General features: G+C 39.8%; 2 protein-coding genes across 3 annotated transcripts in view; both read right to left on the bottom strand.

The window, feature by feature from the left end:
* Tbc1d8-9 (TBC1 domain family member 8/9) overlaps positions 1 to 13,604 on the bottom strand; it is a 41,336-nt gene extending 27,732 nt beyond the window's left edge. Inside the window, exons 1-4 of one of the 2 annotated variants that reach the window (XM_089255423.1) lie at positions 13,438 to 13,604; positions 9,627 to 9,738; positions 5,191 to 5,239; positions 3,583 to 3,663 (exon numbers count right to left, since the gene is read on the bottom strand). In XM_089255423.1, coding sequence (XP_089111549.1) covers positions 3,583 to 3,663; positions 5,191 to 5,239; positions 9,627 to 9,738; positions 13,438 to 13,481 — 286 coding nt within the window. In that variant the 5' untranslated portion in view covers positions 13,482 to 13,604. The remainder of the gene's footprint in view (positions 1 to 3,582; positions 3,664 to 5,190; positions 5,240 to 9,626; positions 9,739 to 13,437) is intronic. The other variant, XM_089255422.1, reaches the window with a different exon arrangement.
* A 2,714-nt stretch (positions 13,605 to 16,318) lies between these two features.
* Positions 16,319 to 19,134, bottom strand: Sf3a1 (splicing factor 3a subunit 1). Its single transcript, XM_089254873.1, has one exon. The coding sequence runs from the start codon at positions 19,107 to 19,109 to the stop codon at positions 16,560 to 16,562; it is 2,550 nt and encodes an 849-aa protein (XP_089110999.1). The 5' UTR covers positions 19,110 to 19,134; the 3' UTR covers positions 16,319 to 16,559.
* Positions 19,135 to 21,783: the final 2,649 nt, after the last annotated feature.

The raw sequence follows: 21,783 nt of genomic DNA, 5'->3' as shown, positions 1-21,783 counted from the left end.
AGAATTTCTTCCCTACCTTTTCTTCCATCCCTTTCATCACGGATGATCGCCGCTCCTGATGCTACAGTTGAAAAATGTGTTTTCAAAAAAATTCTCCTCTTTCTACATTTTTTTTCCAACTTGATTTCTAGTTTGCACTAATCAATCTGCTTTAATTTTTAAAGATTCCAAAAGTAAAGTTTTGAGGGGTACCAACCCCCTATTTCTAATTGGTAGTCCGGCTTCAAAGAAAGATCCTTCCATTGGGTGATGAGGATTACGTAGGTACAAATAGTATTAAAATTGACATCATTGGTCAAGGTTCACCCCCTACGATCTTTCGAAGCATATGGGAGGAAGATGTTTTCTGTGGGGGGGGGGGGGGGGAGTTGTACAAAAAAGAAGGAAAAGAAAAGTAGAGAGGAAGCAAGAAAGTCAGAAAGCACATATTCCCAAGAAGGGATGCGTACAATAGATGAAAATAAAGTCAATCGCCTGCAGGTGGCAATTACAAAGGTCAAGAGGCTTCAGTATATAGGGAAGAGAGAGAGAAAAGAAGAATACGGAGCGGCTATTACGCAAACTTTGAAGGGGCCCTTTAAGTAAGTGGCCATAAAATTAAGGAGTGTTGATGGAGGCGAAAGAGCATGTTTTTTTACAATTTAAATGGCTCAAGTCCCCTTTTCCCTTATTATTATATTATATTGGGCTGGAAATTGGACCTCTCCCGCTTCATCAGATAGCGATGGCTATTGACGCCATAGCAATGCACATCCATCTTGCGGAAAAAGAAAAAAAAAAACGAAAAAAAAAGAAAAAGAAAATATAAGTCGGGAGATTACAATACTGGCAATAAAATTATGTTTGCTCTTCAAAACATGAATGAAAATCTGATATGTACAAATGTACATCACTTGACACAAAGGTAAGCAATGTAGGAATGCATTGAAAAGAATACTCGTACCTAGATATACATATGCGAAAAGAAAAATGTGTTTTCAAAAAAATTCTCCTCTTTCTACATTTTTTTTCCAACTTGATTTCTAGTTTGCACTAATCAATCTGCTTTAATTTTTAAAGATTCCAAAAGTAAAGTTTTGAGGGGTACCAACCCCCTATTTCTAATTGGTAGTCCGGCTTCAAAGAAAGATCCTTCCATTGGGTGATGAGGATTACGTAGGTACAAATAGTATTAAAATTGACATCATTGGTCAAGGTTCACCCCCTACGATCTTTCGAAGCATATGGGAGGAAGATGTTTTCTGTGGGGGGGGGGGGGGGGAGTTGTACAAAAAAGAAGGAAAAGAAAAGTAGAGAGGAAGCAAGAAAGTCAGAAAGCACATATTCCCAAGAAGGGATGCGTACAATAGATGAAAATAAAGTCAATCGCCTGCAGGTGGCAATTACAAAGGTCAAGAGGCTTCAGTATATAGGGAAGAGAGAGAGAAAAGAAGAATACGGAGCGGCTATTACGCAAACTTTGAAGGGGCCCTTTAAGTAAGTGGCCATAAAATTAAGGAGTGTTGATGGAGGCGAAAGAGCATGTTTTTTTACAATTTAAATGGCTCAAGTCCCCTTTTCCCTTATTATTATATTATATTGGGCTGGAAATTGGACCTCTCCCGCTTCATCAGATAGCGATGGCTATTGACGCCATAGCAATGCACATCCATCTTGCGGAAAAAGAAAAAAAAAAAACGAAAAAAAAAGAAAAAGAAAATATAAGTCGGGAGATTACAATACTGGCAATAAAATTATGTTTGCTCTTCAAAACATGAATGAAAATCTGATATGTACAAATGTACATCACTTGACACAAAGGTAAGCAATGTAGGAATGCATTGAAAAGAATACTCGTACCTAGATATACATATGCGAAAAGAAAAATGTGTTTTCAAAAAAATTCTCCTCTTTCTACATTTTTTTTCCAACTTGATTTCTAGTTTGCACTAATCAATCTGCTTTAATTTTTAAAGATTCCAAAAGTAAAGTTTTGAGGGGTACCAACCCCCTATTTCTAATTGGTAGTCCGGCTTCAAAGAAAGATCCTTCCATTGGGTGATGAGGATTACGTAGGTACAAATAGTATTAAAATTGACATCATTGGTCAAGGTTCACCCCCTACGATCTTTCGAAGCATATGGGAGGAAGATGTTTTCTGTGGGGGGGGGGGGGGGGGGGAGTTGTACAAAAAAGAAGGAAAAGAAAAGTAGAGAGGAAGCAAGAAAGTCAGAAAGCACATATTCCCAAGAAGGGATGCGTACAATAGATGAAAATAAAGTCAATCGCCTGCAGGTGGCAATTACAAAGGTCAAGAGGCTTCAGTATATAGGGAAGAGAGAGAGAAAAGAAGAATACGGAGCGGCTATTACGCAAACTTTGAAGGGGCCCTTTAAGTAAGTGGCCATAAAATTAAGGAGTGTTGATGGAGGCGAAAGAGCATGTTTTTTTACAATTTAAATGGCTCAAGTCCCCTTTTCCCTTATTATTATATTATATTGGGCTGGAAATTGGACCTCTCCCGCTTCATCAGATAGCGATGGCTATTGACGCCATAGCAATGCACATCCATCTTGCGGAAAAAGAAAAAAAAAAAACGAAAAAAAAAGAAAAAGAAAATATAAGTCGGGAGATTACAATACTGGCAATAAAATTATGTTTGCTCTTCAAAACATGAATGAAAATCTGATATGTACAAATGTACATCACTTGACACAAAGGTAAGCAATGTAGGAATGCATTGAAAAGAATACTCGTACCTAGATATACATATGCGAAAAGAAAAATGTGTTTTCAAAAAAATTCTCCTCTTTCTACATTTTTTTTCCAACTTGATTTCTAGTTTGCACTAATCAATCTGCTTTAATTTTTAAAGATTCCAAAAGTAAAGTTTTGAGGGGTACCAACCCCCTATTTCTAATTGGTAGTCCGGCTTCAAAGAAAGATCCTTCCATTGGGTGATGAGGATTACGTAGGTACAAATAGTATTAAAATTGACATCATTGGTCAAGGTTCACCCCCTACGATCTTTCGAAGCATATGGGAGGAAGATGTTTTCTGTGGGGGGGGGGGGGGGGAGTTGTACAAAAAAGAAGGAAAAGAAAAGTAGAGAGGAAGCAAGAAAGTCAGAAAGCACATATTCCCAAGAAGGGATGCGTACAATAGATGAAAATAAAGTCAATCGCCTGCAGGTGGCAATTACAAAGGTCAAGAGGCTTCAGTATATAGGGAAGAGAGAGAGAAAAGAAGAATACGGAGCGGCTATTACGCAAACTTTGAAGGGGCCCTTTAAGTAAGTGGCCATAAAATTAAGGAGTGTTGATGGAGGCGAAAGAGCATGTTTTTTTACAATTTAAATGGCTCAAGTCCCCTTTTCCCTTATTATTATATTATATTGGGCTGGAAATTGGACCTCTCCCGCTTCATCAGATAGCGATGGCTATTGACGCCATAGCACTATAGCCTAGTGTTCATCTAGTTAAGAGCATGCTGTTTTTTATCCTTCACATAAACCAATAACAAATGCCACCTTCTTGTGATCTTGTGGCAATATATTCATGTATAAGCACATAAAATAAATTTTGTAATCAACAAGATACTCACAGAGTGTTGGTAGAATATTTTCCTTCAGCCACTCCCAATCAATCTTTATGTCCTTCTCAGATATTCCAGAAGCAATCAAAACTGCAAAAACCATTTACAGTAACAAAAAGTAATATAATCATGAAAAAAATAAAATGTAGAACATATATAAGGCAGAGAAACATCATATACGAAATTGCATTATTGAAACTAGTGTCTACATAGGCTTACTCATTTTTGTTCACTGTGATTTTACTTTGCAAACTCACCATGCTTTTGCTTTCCTTCTTTTTTCCCCTCTCTTCCCCTGCCCCCGGCATAACCCGGTTCCAACTGCAGCCTTGGCTATACAAAATCAAAGAGATGCAATGCAAACTACTTTGATGAATCCATTGTCAAGGCACTGGATCGTCTGGTGTGGTCATAATCAATGTTTGAGGGTCTCCCCATCCCACTTTCAATGCCTTTCAAGTAGAGTAAAAATTGGTTGTCTCTTCTGTGGAGATGTACTAACTTTTGGAAATACAGAACTTGATCATGAATTGATATGCCTGAGACCTCGAGCCATATCAGGTGGCCCTGATCTTTGGATGCTGAGAAGAAATATTATGTAATAGCAGAAGTTACCGCTGAAATCTTAAATACTTATAAAAGTAAAAAAAAGGGAGGGATGATTAGTATTAATGTTATCCATGTTCCATAGATATTTCAGTGACAGTCCCAGAATGACCAGGCTATTGTCAAGGGTCGCAAAATACCTACACTCATCTTTCATTATGAATCGTGAAATCTCTGAAGAGAGTGATAATAATGTGATCCACATGTAAATGTGGATTTTTCCATGACATCTGCGTGTGATCTGTCCAGGGACTTAGTTTTAGTAGACATTCATGCCCGAACCGAGATTCAAACCCAGACCTGGACAGGCAGCGGCCAGCTCCTTAACCACTCAACTGACATGCGGCAAGATTCATTAAAAATCTTTTATGAATTTTCGTTCATTGCTGTCTCTTTGCAATATCTATAACAAACTGAATATTTCAATTATTTATATGTTCTACATATACGCACATTTAAAAAGCTGTCAAGAGAGATAGAGTTAATTTACATATTGTCTCAGTGCCGTCTTAACACATGGGTCCAACCAGGCCTTGAGTGTAGAGGGGGCCTCTTGATAATTTAATGATATCTCCTAAAATATTCCAGAGTATAACTATATAAAATCTACTATATTATAATCTACGGAGAAACCCTGTAGACCTACTGGAAGGACAGGCATGTCCCTTGAGGTCAAAAGTGTATGTTTAATGTGTTTTTGTATATGCTTGTATATATGTTTGTATGTTATTATTAAAAAAAAAAAAAAAAAAAAATTGTATGGCAGATATTTCTGTTTAAGGAAGCCCCACAAAAATCACTTTGCCTAGATAACTATGATGCTCTCTCTTAAGCTGGTCCTACACATTGTATATGCATATCATGGGCGAAGATCCAAGGGTCATGCATCAATGATGTGGGCCAACTAATGATATGTATGTGTGTGTAGTGACAGCATCACACCTCCCAACCTTTCTAAGAATTGACCTTTTAATAATCAACATTGTTATAGATAGAGGAGACTGTACTCACGATATTTCCCCGATTGTGAAGCATGCAGTAAAACACGAAATGGAAATGGCTGAAAATAAAAAATAACTTTCTATTATAAATGAGTTTCTTTCAATCCATCTTTGCAAAAATCCAATTCAAATACAGTAAAACAGTATGTAGAACCTTGATAATCCAACGTAACTGGAACAAGCATTTCAGGAGAATCAAAATCTCTGTATAGTTAAATGTTCAATTTAAACATTAATTATATTATTTACTAGCTATAATACCAGGTGCTGCCCAGGTTTTCTTTAATGAGGCTTTTTGGATCACATATATCCCTCTTTCTTTCAGGGACATACAAACTGTGTCCAAGTTAACCAATATGGCGACATCTTGCACGGCTCATGAAATAAACAAATTTAGATTTAAAGAAACGTACAAATGAAAAAAAAAATTCCCCTTTTTTAAGGGAGCTAGGTATTTCAATTCCCCCCCCCCCCAAACTTCAAGTTATCCATCTGCCTGTTTCAGCTTCCAAAAATACTTAATTAAAGCTATGGAATTCATTTGATGTATTTGGTATATATGCAAAATTTGGTGAAGATCGATCTAAAATTGTAGATTTGTATAGAGAACATATACACGCAGATACACAGAAAATCAATTTTATATATATAGATAATAAACCCTTTGCCTTCATTTTCAACTATAGGAACATTTTTGGACATTTCCCATCAGTATGGGAAAAATATCGCTAAGAAAACCTACATCAGTTAACAGAGTTCCAGACAATCAAGGTTCAATATAGGGTGATTCACTACCAGTGCAGTAAACTTCCAGAAGTAGGGGAGGGGCATGAAGATGATTCAAAATCACATAGCATTACAAGGTCGGAAATGCCTTCTACATGAGCTAGGGTTAAAAAAAGCAAAGAGAAAACAGAAACAGCAACACGTTAGTGCAGCGGTTCCCAACCGGGGGTATGCGAGAGGCCGTTAGGGGGTACGCGACAAAAAAATGGTAATGGCGGCCATCCATCAAAAAAAAAAGAAAAAAATAATTTAAAAACATTAAAAAGAATTTTTAATATTGTCAGTTGTAACATATTGGCCTCCCTATCAATAAAATCTTCTATAACAAAGGAGTTGCATCCGCTGGAAGGTTCGGTCTTCCCTCCTCCCACCCGTACCCAACCTATGATCGGTATTTGTGAATTCTTTCCTCTCGACTCACTCAGCATTTTAGATTTGATTGTTGAAGCATGTCGAGCTGCACATAAAAGCGAAGAATTAATTCGTGTTGTATTTAACTTTTGTTGTAGGCATTTGTATTGAGGAGTGTGCGTGTTGTTCCCACAATTTTTTACGTCAACTTTTCTACTGAGCATCTATTACTCAAGTGATTTGCGCTATGGATCTGTGGCTAAAAACTAGATCTGTACGGAAGCGGACTGAACACCAAAATGAAATACCGTGCACCTGTAAACGTAAAAACATATTTTGAATCTTCCAAAAGTGATTCTGCCAAAGCTACCGAAACCTCCTACTAAATTAGCTATCGTATTGCGAGACAAGGAAAAAATCACACTATTGGTGAAAAGATGCTGTCAGATGCATGTTTGCAGAGGAAAGTGCTCTTATAATGAGTTTAATTTCTCTGTCAAATAATACAGTGTCTCGGAAAATACAGGACGTGCCAGATGATGTTGAGAGCACAGTCATAAGTCATGTCAAAGGTTGTGAATTTTTTTTCCCATCCAAATTGACGAAAGTACCGACGTTGCGCAATATTCTGTGCTACTTGTAATTGCTAAGTACTTGAAAGAGAATTCGAAGTAAATCTTCTTATTTGTCACCCATTGAAGGGGCCGTACGACTGCTAAAGACTTATTTGAAGCAATTAACCATTATTTCCTTGAAAAAAGAATTTAATGGTTAAAATGCATTGGGCTCACAACAGATGAAGGAAAGTCCCCGGCAGGTTGCTACTCAGGCCGTCGTGGCAGAAGTCAATCCCAAAATGAAATGGACTCACTGCTATATTCACAGACTGATCCCTGCATCAAAACCGTTGCCTCCAAATTTGAGAAACGTTCTTGATGAAGCGGTCAAGGTTGTCAACTTTTCCAAGGTGAATCCTACCAACTATAGGTTGTTTAAATGTTTATGTGAAGACATGAACATCCTTCACAACGCTTTGCTTTTGCACACCGAACTTAGGTGGTTGTCCCGGGGTTAAGTCCTGATGTTGCTGTTCGAACTTCGGCACGAGGTAGCCCTTTTTTTGGGAAGTGTTTGAAATACTTTACGATTTCTTGTCACAAGCTGAGCTAAATTTAACAGTCAGCCACTTGGAAGGACTATAATCCTCGTTTGAAAAATATTTTTCAGAGCCGGAAATGGGTGATCAGTGGATATCTAATCCTTCCAAAGAAGAGTATTTTGAACCGTTTTGATTGTTGAGCTCGCATCAGATACCCCTCTGAAGATCCTCTTCAATGACGGAATGGTGAACCTAGTCAGTTTTTGGGCTTGCCGCGGTGAGAATACATTGAATTTTCTAGAAAAGCCATAATGTTTTTGTTGCCGTCTGTTAGCACAGAGCTTGTTGAACAGGCGTTTTCTTCGTACACTAAAGCATATTGAACGCAGCTCCGGATTTGAGTTTGCAGTTATCCTCTATTGAGCCTAATTTCTCAAAACTTTGTAATTGTCTTGTGTTAATTTGTTTGCTTACTTGAAAAATAAAAAAAGCTAAATAATGAATTTATTTTATTTAATTCAACATGTACCTTTTTTTTTTTAAGTTTTTCGAAAACTGTAATGGGTGGAAAAGATTGGGGGGGGGGGGGTATGCGGAAAGGAACAGAGCCAGTTGGGGGGTACGCGGACTGAAAAAGGTTGGGAACCACTGCGTTAGTGTAACATAATACATTTTAATGATCAGTTTTACATCGGAAAAAGCACACATGCTACACAGGGTGTTTGAAATTTTGACCACGAGCACTCACACATCAGTGGTGCATGGAATCCCTAACATCCTGATAGATTCCTGGCTTGTCTTGGATCTCCCCGGCAGCTGCAGAGATGTGAGCAACTAGGTCTTCAACTGATTCAACGGGGGTCTCATGTATTAATGACTTCATATGATCCCAGCAGAAGTCCATGATAGGTCCAGAAATCTAACAGGCCAATGAACCAGACCACTACGACTGATCCAACGATGTTGAAATGAAATGTTTAGGTGTTGCCAGACATCATTTGTGTAATTATCGGAAGTTCCATCATGCTGGAACCACACTGAGCAGTGCAACGACTGAGGTGGGTTGGGAAATACCCAATCGTTGAGCTATCACTTGAGTACTCATAGTTGGATTCCTTTCTGCAATACATAGGACATTCTTCTTATTGTATGGCATCCTCGCCAATCACTCCCAATTCATGGTAGTTCTCTCGAAACAACTATTCTCACATAACCTTCTGTGCATATATGCAAAGATCATATGATGAGGAGCATGCCTGTTCGGGAAATGTTCCTGGTACAAGTGCAGAGCGGCATAACCGTTACAGTCCGCAGCTCTATACGTGAGGCACACATCGGCTTAATTCAACATTTGAGTATTTATCACAAAAAAAAAAAAATGAGTAACTTTGCCTGGTTTTAATTTACACAAAAATTGCCACGTTTTTAAGACAAATAAATCACATTGAAGAGCCGAAACGCGTCGACCATTCGACCAGTGTGATTTATTTGTCTTAAAAACGTGGCAATTTTTGTGTAAATTTGAGTAGTTGTCCATCCTACTACCTCAGCGACCGGTTCTCAAATGCTGGTTTCCAGCGGGATCGTTTGTGCAGGCGAACTCTCGTACAAGGCCCTCTACAGACACGAAGAAGGCATTTCCAACCCTGCAATTCTATGTGGTCCCAAATTATCTTTGTGTGCCCCCTACTCCCTCCTGCAAGCCCCTACCCCCTCCTGCAAGTTTGTTGCACTGGTTGTGTATCCCCCCCCCCCCCTGTATATTATAACACTGATATGTTTCAGTGTCAAAGTGAGTTTAAAAAAAAATCAGAAATATGGAGAAAAAGGAAAATAGAAAAACAGCGATGATTCAAATAAATACAGCAGAGTCTCTACTCTACTTTGTTACATTAAAAAAAGTTCATAACAGAGAGAGGAAATATTTTACAATGAGCAAAAACGTGAATATGCCCATGAATTATTTCTCATATTGAAACTTTATTAGGGAGAGAGACTAATGTGTTTAAATTTCTTCACGAAATTAAAACATACACACACACAGTAATATTTATAAACATTTTTTGCAATCATGTATAACATGCCAAGGATCTACAAAACTTTGAAATTCCACGTGATATAAATTATAAAACCATCTCTTATCAAATGACAAATCAGTGGAAAAATAATGAAATACAAAAATCGGGAAAATTTTTGAACTGCGTTCTCACCTTAGCATCGAAAGCGTTGTCCATAGCACTCACAAAAAATGATGACAGCCCTTTTTTCTCATAGCCTTTCCTCTGTTGTAATATGAAGTATTCATTTTCATCATAGGTGTTCCTATGGGTAGATCAAGAAAACTGTTCTTACTTACTAGTTTTTAATTGCCAAAACGAATGCTTGCAAAGGTATGCATTAGAGAGCAGCTGTTCTCAACTTTTTATTTAATTTTTTTTACTCGTGGAGCCCTTTTCAGTACATAATTTCAATGATGGAGTCCATTGGGCCTCTTTTATTTATCAATCTTACTGGTTTTTTTCCTTTTTCCTTGAGCGGTCGCACAGCCTCTGGGAAGTGCACATGCAGCCCCCGGTTGAGAACTGCTGTATTTGAATATTCTTTTTTTTTGTTCCAGTCACAACCCTGTCTATTGGACTTTAGTGCAGTATTCATTCACCAGAAATCCTTAGCATCTATGGTAGAAACTATGACGGAAGGTACCAGGGATGCAATCAGAAATTTATTTTGGAGAGGGATAACTGGTGTTTTGAGAGGAGAGACGAAAGTAACAGAACAATAGATTTAACCATGTTAGCCTGTTACATTCACAGTAGGGCTGGACAAATCGCAACAAATTCTCAAATTCTAGGCTCCAGAAGAAAATTTTTAGGCACCAGAAAATTTTTACCCGAAGAAAAAAGGTCCAAAATAATGATTCTTTTGACTTTTTCAGAGGGCATAGTGACCCTCTTTCATGTTGGTAGATATGCTGCTACAAAATGAAAACAGTTTGTGCTGCTCTCAGCCTGCAATTAAGTAACTAAACGAAGAAAACATTAGGCACCAACACCATTATTTTAGTGCCATGACGACATGGCGCCTGGGATTTGTGCAGCCTTGAATTAAGTTATATGTCAGAATTTGTAATATCTTTGTTCGTTATAAGTGAGTCGGATTGTATACTGTCCAAAATAATTCTATAAAGAATAGAAAATTATTATATAATCATATTAGAACATTTGTATTGGGAAACAAAAATCCTCATTTTGCAATACGTATGCACTTTCCTGATAAATTCTTTTAGATAATGAATTATGTATTTGCAGTAGTACATTCTTGCCTTTGTTAGCACTATATATAAATTAGACACGAGTGAAGATTTCAATAAAATATTTTTAATTACAAAAACAATTATCACAGTTTTAGTACGCATGTTGAATTATCTTCATATAGCTAAATACCTCGATTAATATGAAAATTTTAGAGCAAAATAGCCAGAGACGAATGTGTTATGTATTTATTCTATGTATAAGAGTCACTTAAAACATTACATGCAATTCACGTGTGTGTGTGTACCCAAGTAGTCTCCTGAAGTCAAATATGACGTAAAAATCTGGTCATTTTTTCTGAATGACGTCAGTCAAAAAAAAAAAAATGTCATTTCAAAGTCTTTTAATGACCACGAACAATAACGGTCAGGAAATAATGTGACACCTGATGACCCTAATGAAATATCAGGTCATTTCATGACCTTCATCCATCACGAAGGTCAGTAAATGATGTGATACTAAATGGTGTAAATGATTTTGCATCATACACATCATTCATTTCTTTTGGAGTTCGGAAAATTCTGTTCCCGATTAAAATATCAAAAAATATCCAAAATGTTTGTTAATGAACCTACAGAGAGCGTTTCGAAATCTCTAGGGTTATTCATTACGGATTGTCACAAAACAAATGAACATACTTTTGTTGAAATTTTGTTTGAAAATGAAAATATAAAAAGTTTCAATGAGTAATTGTTTATGAAATTTATCAGTGCGGTATGTAAATTATAATTGAATCCATATCGTGTTTTGTAACCGAAGATCAGAGGATCCGTGAAATCAGTCAACGATTGAAAAGATGCAGTGGATATTCTTTGACATGTGCGTTCAACTGAAAAAATGAATTTCAAAATCTTTTACAATTTTTTTCAAATTATAAATAACATAAATAATTATTAGAATTATAATTTTTCAAGGATATGAGAAGTAAAAGAAAACGAGAAAATAACCAATTGGCTAAACTCAACAGGAGATTACTTAACGGAAATATTTAACATAACAAATCAATACTTGTGGAGTTTTACAAAATAACACCCAGTGAGCACTGCTACGATGGCGCGATCAGTAGAAGCATGGCATGAGGTACAAGCCACGACCGGCCTGAGTTCGAATCCGAGCTCCGCAGCAATAGGGTTACCAACTGTCCTCTTTTTTGATGTCATTTCAAGCATCCTCCAACGTTTCAGAAAATTGGCCCTTTTATTTTGCTTATGTGGGTTTTTGTGTTTCTCCCCCCCCCCCCCCCACACACACACACACATTCACCAACAGCCTTTGAAATTTCCAGGAGTTTTTCTGTCAATGTTTTTTTTAACAGTTGTTTTGGAGTTGAGAAAAATTGTTGTGGCCGGATTTATTGGCAGGAATAGTGGCGCCATCTATTATGAAAATTTACTTTACCGCACACCAACTCCAGTCATATATCACCATATAGCAATTTGCAACTAGTGGAGTTAGGTGGGAAATGATGGCACCATCTATTGGTGGTCGCCCCAGGCTCGATAGGTAATTTTTTTTTTCCGATGTTCTTTTGGCTAGATTCGAACCCATGGACCTTGACAGCAACCTTCATAGTGGAAGACGAGTATCTTACCACTGTGCCACTCAGGCAGTTTTCGAATCTGGTAACTCTATGCAGCAAACTTACATTTTTTTTTAAAATTTCTCCTCATAAATGGCACCATCTATCTTCCGGAAGTCAAACTATTTGCAAATATCCATTTTCCCGACATATCTCTGACATCTTTAAAATGTAGAAAAATGACCATTTTTATCACGTCATGTTTGAGACATTTTATGTGTGTGTGTGTGTGTGGCTTCCAAAAAAAAACATTTTTATTGAAGTCAGGTGACAACTTCGGTATTTTCAACAGGTATTTTTTTATATTGAAAAGCAATATTCGTTTTTGACACAACAGCTTAAAGTGTCAGAAATTCTCATGCATAAAAAACCTGCCAACTCTGGTTAGAAGCGGGCTCAACTGTTTATTTTATCATGTATATATATACTGTTTCTAGTTTTTGTAATTGCCTTTTTATTAGGGTTGCTATAATTTTGAAGTATATGACATCTATATTTGTTGTGGGCAACTTTTTCTCAGCAACCTCGTTGAGCATTTTGCCTGTCATGGGGTTGTATTTGTACAGTCGAATCCCATTATAGCAAAAATCTCGTACTAATGAACACTTTTCTAATCCTCCAGTTGGGTTTACATAGGAATAATGCTAAAACTTGGAATTCCTTTATAACGAAATTCCATTATAATGAAGTGATTTCTCTGGTATCTTGGAGTCGTAATAGCGGTATTCAATTGTATATCCTGTGCCACCAACATCCTGGAGCAGCCCCTCCCCTGACCAAACTTTTCATGGGGCTCCCTCTATAGTGAATTTATAGCATGAAAACACCAAAAACTTATGAGAATCGTAGAAGGGCCCTGCCAGCCCCACCCTGGTGGAAGGCAATGACTTACATCACATAAAAAGACCTTGATGACCTATGACATTTTATAAAAAGCTGATTTGAAATTAGGATTACCACGTCAACAATTTATGCATTTGAAAGAAAATGATGTAATTAATAATGCAGTGATGTCAAATATATATAAAACAGTAATGATAAACGTCTCAAGTGTCCAATTGAAGCACATATGCTGTGATTATGCCATAAAAAATGTCTAAATTGCTCGGGGATTTGACATTATTTACTCACCAAAGGGTCCGAGACACTCTGACAATCTTCGGTTTGATCCACATGATTAATGTCTAATCATTATCGTGTAATTAAAGGACTAATAACCAACTGCGAAACTCATGTGATAAATTCCATTTGCATTTTTGTTTACAATGGGGATAACAGGAATTCATCTACACAGTAGCGAGGCTTTATAACTGCTTACTTAATCACGATTTAAAAAAAAAAAATTACCAAATTAGCACGATAATTGAAAGAAAATTAATGGATAAAATAGAGTTCACAAGGAAAACAGTTTTCTTTAATGAGAATTTCCAACTATTCGTTGCTTTTTTATTCTTTGTCATATTAAAGCGAACAGCATTTTTCTGTGGGGGGGGGGGGGAATCGTGAATCGAGTTTTTGTGTTTTTGCAAACAGTGTTTTTCCCGTTTTTCACTTCTGGCAAGTACAGATTTCCACAAAGAAAGGGTATTGTGACCATATAACCCGTATTTCACTGGTCATTCCTCTTTTCTCGATAATTTCGGCCATCCCATCTTTCTTTCTTTTTTTTTGTAACATTCATTTCAATCCACTACGATTTGCAGTGGTACTTAGTCTCCGGGGTCACAAGCGAGGGAGGATAGGAGCGCAAATTTCACATTTGAACCTCTCCTTCAACATTGCAAGGGGGAGCCAAAATGCTTGCCCAAGTTGACTATGCATCCATTTGCAGCCCTGTTGATTTTCCGCCATGAGGCAGTTTGCAAAAATTGGCAACTTAGCTCAGCTTTCAATGAAACAGATATTTTCTAAATATTATGCTGAGGTGAACTCTGAAAGAAAAATCATCTTCCCTCCGCCGGGACTCTAACTTAGGCCCTCTTGCATACCACCACTAGAGACACGACCTTGACTTCCTTATTTCACGTCTTGTGGAGCGAGGCGCTGAAGTAGTGTAACTCAACTTTGGCGATCTCCCTTATTAGTCTCGGAGTAAAATGGTCATGGCCACAGAGGAAGGGAAAGCGCATTTTGTCCTTGGGGTGCTCTACATTTTCTATTGAGGAGCCCAAATTTCAAACAGTGCCGTCGGAGGCGAAGTGCTCTACACGGTCGTCTTAACGAATGGGCCCACTCGGGAGGCCTTAAGGGCCTAGTGATAATGAGATTTGGTGCTATCGAGAGAAAGCATAGAAATTTATAAGCAGGTACTTTAAGCTAACTGGGTTCCCAGAATATCATTTTGCCCAGGGGGCTCGAGCATCCAAAGTATTTTGTAGCACCAGCCTAAGCACCGCAGAAGGAATTTAGAAATCAAACTCTCCTATATGAAGATCAAGTCGAATGCCTGCAGGTCTAAAACACTTCTGGTGCCTCTGTTTACTTTAAACATTGCTATGTTGTCGAACACTTTTTGTATCCAACTCAAGTCTTCGACAAGGATGTTGGAAATTTTTCACATTGAGGTTTGTGTATTAATGAGATAGCTTGCAGCCTTCCAAGATGCAAAGTTCACAGAGAGCAACCAATGCCATCTGTTGACCTGATGAAACTGTTCAGCTGCGAATGAAACAGGCAAATCTCTTCAGCTGCTAATGAAGCAGAGACAGAAATATTCAGCTGCGAATGAGCGGGTGCAGACCTCTGCAGCTGCTAATGAAATTATTAGATAACATGAAATTCAGTAAATGTCAAATAATTCCTTTGTCTTTTTTGGAACAGCTATAGTTTGATCTGTTTTGGCGATGTATTGAAGATTTTTTTCTTTGGCGAGAAAAACGTCTGAAAGTATGGCAAGAAGTCGCCAAGAGTGAAATAGTCATGCTTTCAGATGTTTTTCTTGCCGCAGGAAAAAATATCAACAAAAAGCGATAATACTATGGTTGTTGAAACAAAAAGAAGATAGATAGATAGGGGATCGAGATAAAAAAAAAAACCATGCTGGGAAAAACCATATATACGATACAATGTATCTACGAACAAATAAAAACAGGGGTCTGTCCAAACATTTTTGTAAAGTCCTGTTTTGTGAAAACGGCTAAAATCACAAAGATGGTTTTCAGATCCGGAACTTTGAAAATGGACACAAATTTTGGCCGGACAGACCCCTGGAAAACCAAACTCTATCCGAAGATAATGTCACTCTCCGCTATCCATACAAAGGTCTTCAACAGCTAGCTGATGCGAAGATAAATTTAGGGAAAATTCACCTGCCCTTGAAGGAATCGAACCCATATCCTTTCACTTTATGGGGGAACACCCTAGACCATAAAGACAATGAATATCTGAATCTTTCCTTGGAGCTCATGTGCACTGAACCGAATAGTACATGGGGCGGTCGGACCTAACTCAGGCCAAAGCTCACAATCGTTGTGAGGCCATAGGTTCAATTCCCCAACAAGAACAGTTGAATTTTCGCTCATTCCTATATTCATAATCGTATCAGCCAGCTGTTAAAAGCCTTCTTAACAGACTATTGAAATGCGGTGCTATATAGCTATACAAAAAGGCCTATCATTTAATCTTCTGTTTACATGAGTCAGATTGTAGGAGAAAAAGCCGGGGGGGAGGGGGCAATGAATATTAACCTGCTTGGTAACTTTTTTCCTTTCTGTGGAAAAAAGAAGGGGGGGGGGGGAGAGAGAGAGATTTACACCATGTTCTTTGGTGGGATTTTGGGTTTCACATCCCTTACCCACAATTCTTTGTATTTTGCCTGCTGCAGAGTGAAGAATACCAGAATTTTACTTTCCATGTAAACAGGGCTTAAAAAGGTGACATCACCTTTAGCAATAAGAAAATAAAAAGTCAACGGAAGAAAATGACCGACCAGAAAAAAAAGATTTCATAGCTGTTCTGTCATCCAAAGGAGTTTTGACTGTACATTTTTAAGGCTTCTACAAAATTACACGAATGAAGAAGAGAAAACTTTATTAAGCATTACGCTAATCAAACACTACATTGTGAATTGAATATGCTGATCGCAATTGATTTTTGCATTTGGGGTTCCATGCATCACAGACAATATATAGATATACCAAATACACCAATTAATGTGACAGAATAATAAGGAAAAAACACCTTATATAATTATTGAGACACACACAATAGTCCAGACATTAACATAGTCGATTGCTCAAATAGCCTATCAAGCTCTACTTCCTTCTGCCGCCTCTTTCTTTCAGCTGCAGTGAAACGACAGAATTGGAGGAGATGTTGTAGTAAGCCAAGGAATTTGAGTCCTTTATGAACATCCCTTCCAGCTGGAGCTTCTGTTTCCCAGGCGGCATGCTTATAGCTTCGAATATCTTGGCCTTTATGACAGATACCACATCGGTGAGCGGCAGTGTCAGAGACAACTGCTGCCCATTTAATTTCCATTCAGATTTCTCTGCCATCGACGGCACTTGGACCTTGAACGTCACTGGGCTGGCGTTGTTTTTCAAGAACTCTGATTCTGGCACCAGAGTGTCTTCCGTTCTTTGTTTCTTGGTTGGCGGTTCGTCCTCGGACATGTCCAGCTTTGGTGCAAGGACAGCCAGGGAAGGAGGCTTCTCTTGTGGTGGAGGGGGAGGAGGCTGTGGGGGCGGCCCACCAACAAAAGACATGTGAGCACCATAATGGCCGGGAGGTCCGAGCACAGTCGGCATCGGTGGACGGGGTATGCCCAGTAGATGCGGTGGCGGAGGACCTGGAGGAGGGAGCTGAGTGATGATCAAACCTTGAGGAGGTGGCATCATGGGCCTTGGCATCATAGACGGGACACCTGGAGGAACAGGGATAGACACAGGCGGCATTGATGATGGTGGCCGCGGTACAGGAATGGTCCCAGGTGCAGAGACCGGAGTTGGGATGGTAGACGGGGGTTGGACAGTAGTTGATGCAGTCGAAGCAATTGTTTGCGTTTGGGATGCAGGAGGCATGGGTGGCAACGACGGTGCTGATGTCGAAGTGGGAACGTGTGCTACAGACATACTTCCAGGGGGAGCCAACGATTGCGTCATTGGGGAACTTGCAGGAGGCATAAGCGTTATGGAAGAAGTTCCTGGTGCTTCAATAAGAGTTTCATTAGAATCCGAGCTAGGCTTTGATGGTCCAATTCTTTCTTTCTCTTCATCCGGAAGCAATCCTTTAATCTTGTGAATCTGCTGTATCTGTTCTTCAATGGTGATGTTGGCCCTTGCAGCTCTAGTCGCAGCTTCCATACTGGCCGTATGACCATCCCATGTCACTTTCTCTGGTCGTTTCTTTTCCTCTTCGCCAATCTTCTTACCTATAGCAGTTTCCTCAACACCCACACCAAATATATCGGTACGTCTCTCAGCAAACTGCTTCAAGCTGCTCTCAATAGCCGAACCGTGAGCATAGACTTCTTCCTGGGTCATCTTCTCTTGGACAGCTCTATCCCTCTGCTCAACCCAGCGTGGATCCAACAAGCCGATCCGCATGTGTTCCTGCATCTTATCGGCTGGTATCTTCTCGCCTGTGATAGGCGATATCAGATACTGCTCAGAAGTCGGCTGGTTAGTTTTAGAAACCTTCGGGTTGTAATCCTTACGGATAAGGACTTGATCAGGTTGAGGCGGCAGCGGTGGAGGCTGAGGAGGAGCTTCTTTCGGCGGCATCGGGGGAGGACTCTTGGCTCGCTCTTCATCTTCATCGTCGGACGAAGCTGTCGAAGACATGTCATCATTCTTCCCATCCCCGGCACCTTTCTCTTCCCTCTTGTCACCTCTTTCTTCATCTGAATCGACATCCATCTCGACGTCATTTCCGCCTTGCTCTTCGAAACGCTGCTGTTGGAGAACTCTGCTGCCAACCTCGTCAGGAGTCGTCGGAGGGGGAAAAAGTCCCTGTTCATTCGGTTGATAGTCGACAGTCTCGACAACGACAAAATCATGCCAGTCAATTTGCGCATACTGAACTCGTTCTCTCTCAGCATCTTCCTCTTCCTTGCGCTTGATGGCTTCTTGCTGCCGTGTCCACTCGACTCTATATTTGACTCGCTCTAGCACCTTCTTTGGCGTCTCCGACTCGTCATTCAGTTTATTCATCAGATCTTTCAACGGTATCAGGATCTTTGTGTACTGCTCCAGCAGTTTGGTGAAGTAATTGAAGAGACTGTGCTGCGGTCTCAGGAAGTCGAACTGGTAATTACGCTGCTCCCTATTCATCAAATTAGTGACAAATTGGTGACCGTTCCTCGCTGCAAACTGGGCGGTAAGTTTTACAACGTCCAGGTCATAAGCTGAGATCGAAGGAGGATCCACGATGAACTCGTACTCCGGGGGAGGTTCCTTGGGCACGATCTGGACCTCAATGGCTTTTGCGATTTCATTCGGCTTGATGGGCGTGGGTTTCGTCGCCAAGCTGGCAATTGATCCGGGATCCGGAAGGCCCTTACCTTCCTTGAATTCCTTGACTTTGTGTTGGTAGTAGGCATTGTAAGGATCGCCCAGATTGAGGAAATTGAATTTCTTGTTGTTGATCTCATTCTGTCGGATCCTAGCCTCGAACTCCGGTCCATTTCTAGCGACGAAACTCGCGGTCTTGTCGACGATGTTTCTCAGCTCCGGGGGAGGATAGATGATACCAATGGTCGGCTTAGATGGGACCGTTTCCTTCGAAGAGTCATTTTGCTCACTTTCAGGGGATTCTTCGGCTTTGATAGCGGCGATTTCGTCCTCAGCGGCTGGGGGCGCCATTTTGGAGGACACACAAGATGTTTGTTTTTCTCAACTGTTGCCAATTTCATATTCATAATCGTCAAAACCAACTTGTCTTGACTTGAGTAAAATTCAAAGAGGCTGGAGAGCTTTGATGAAATTTGTCTGACCATATTTCTTTGAGAAAAATAAGACCGCGAGATCCTTGAAAGCGCAAAATATTCGAACTTGTGCACTCAGTAATCTCACTTGCACTTACACAATTTTACATACATTACTCACTTGTCTTTCTCTTTATCGGGGCTCCCCAAGGGGCTCCCAGCCTGTTTGGTGGCTTATGGCCCGCTCTAAGGGCCTGGCGACCTCGCAAAATTCTGAGACTGGTCTGGTCTAGTAATGTCACTTTTCTAATTTCCCTATTAGATAGCGTCTCACTATACTTACAAAAAATATCTCCAATATGTTTTCCGGACCAAAACTAGGGTTACTATGTACGAAAACTGAGAAAAGAAAACGCCTGTGCGCGCACTCTTGGTGACGTCATTTTCCCCAACTTCCACAACTGGATGGTAAGTTCAGTTATTTCTTAAGAGCATAAGGAGCCATCAAAAACAAAGTACCTAGAGTGAAGCAGATGACAGCAGAAGTGTCCGTTCACAACAGTTCCCTACAATCCAAGCTCACAAACTGAACTGGATGGCAAGTTCAGTTATTTCTTAAGGGCATAAGGAGCCATCAAAACCAAAGCATCTAGAATGAAGCAGACGACAGCAGAAGTTTTCGTTCACAACAACTTCCTAGGAATAAAAAAACAAATTGTACTGAATGGTAAGTTCAGTTCTTTCTTTGGAGTGTAAGGAGAGCCGTCAAAAATAAAAACCTAGAAATGAAGCAGACGACAGGTGAAATGAGAATTTCCACTATTTGATTTCGTGTGATACAACTAAACATTGTCGAAACAAGAAAAAAAATCATGCGTCCCCTCCCCAACTGTAACTATTTTGTATATTTTTATAATCTGATCCTGAAACTAGGAGTCAGTAACATCGTGCCAAGGTCTCCAATGATGGGGCCCCGACCGCCACCAAAATTACTGAATTAATAAATACAAGATTTTTTCAACTTATTTTACTGGGGCCCGCAGGAAATTTTGGGGGCACCTGCTCCGGTTCACCACTTAGTGTTTTGCAAAGTACTCTGTTCTCATATATATATATATTTATATTTATATTTTTTTAATTAATTACCAGAAAAATTTCAAGTTTCGTCCCCAGGGTCGTTTACTTTGGGAACGAGGAAAAAAAATTTGGGACTCCTTTCCCCTTCTCCTTCGTTGCATTAAATATCTTTTATAAGCATAATTTATGTTTACGATAATTCGATGATTCGCTTGAAGGACTACTAGGGGCTCCTGGTGGGCTACTCACTCGCTTCCACACTTTTCTAGTCAATCTTTTGGTCAGTCATTGCTCTGGTCCCCCCTCTAAAAATTTTTTATTGAGTTTTATAGAGTTTTATTTTGTCGTTCAGCACAGATAGCGAAATTCTGTGCGCAGAGAAACAACAGGTCTGCGCAAGCGTGCAGATTAGAAAGTGGCCCCTCCCCCCTCTTCCCATCTGGAGGAAAAAGTCAGAAGCCACATTTCATGCAAGAATACAAATTTTCCTTTCTCTGCGAGAGCGTCTCGATGCTCACCAATGGTGCCCCCTCCCGCTCCTGAAGTGCCAGGTCACCCTATACTGAGTACTTTGGTGGGCGAATTTATAATTTAAAAAAACAATATTTGTCCCGGGCCCTTGCTATCTTTGTGTGTGTGTGATAGGGGACCGGTGTCATGGAGCTCACTTAAACTATTGAGAGTGGATACTTGATTTCGTATTCAGGAGACATTCACCGACAACTCAGTTGAACCCGTTATGAACATTGGCAGAGATAGACTAGAAACTCTGGAGGGAGAGGAGGGCACGATGATGATGATGATGTCAATTCATCGCATTCCTATGTGAAAACTGTGCGTATATTCTTATGTATATTTCATACATTAAATCAGTTGGCTACGCATGCAGAATTTTCTCGAACCAGGGCCGTCTTAAGAGCATAATGGGTCCCTGGAGTGATTTTTCGGAGGCCCTGCCAGGCAAATTCTCAAAAAATTCAACTACTCGTTTTTTAGGCCCCCTATTCTCGAGGCCCTCGGGCCGTGCCCGGGTGGACACATGCTTTAAGACGATACTGCTTTTTGTACCCTTTTCTTCTCTGCAAAGGTTATTTATAAACAAAATTTTTTATAATTTCGTCGTGATTTGGCAACGTGTTTGGCGAGAATCGGCGATGTCCAGTATTAATTATCACAATTTTCCATATTTTTCTCGATCAAATTGGTCATCATAATCAGCCGCTGCTGTTGACGAGTGTGGTCATAGTGACGGATGACAGACCACGACCACCTAGATAACCTAAGGTTATATAGGAGGTCGTGGACAGACTCGTACCGCGAGGACCCGGGTTCGAACCCCACAGTTGTGGGCGGCTGAAGTCGGTTTGTCGGTGGCTCCCAACATCGAGGCGCGAATGCGAGCCGATCTCCCCTTTGAAAAGTGTCGCCGTCGCCACAGAGAGCAATAAGCTTACAACGACACAATTATTCAATCATTACACTTCACTCCTAACCACATGGTGTGTAATACAAAAATGGACGGCAGATGGCAGCAC

This window comes from Pholcus phalangioides, unplaced genomic scaffold, assembly GCF_987345545.1.
Source record: "Pholcus phalangioides strain wild (caught in Gottingen) unplaced genomic scaffold, Ppha-v1.0 ptg000042l_1, whole genome shotgun sequence".
Lineage (NCBI taxonomy): Eukaryota > Metazoa > Arthropoda > Arachnida > Araneae > Pholcidae > Pholcus > Pholcus phalangioides.
This window is presented reverse-complemented; position numbering and strand designations above follow the sequence as displayed.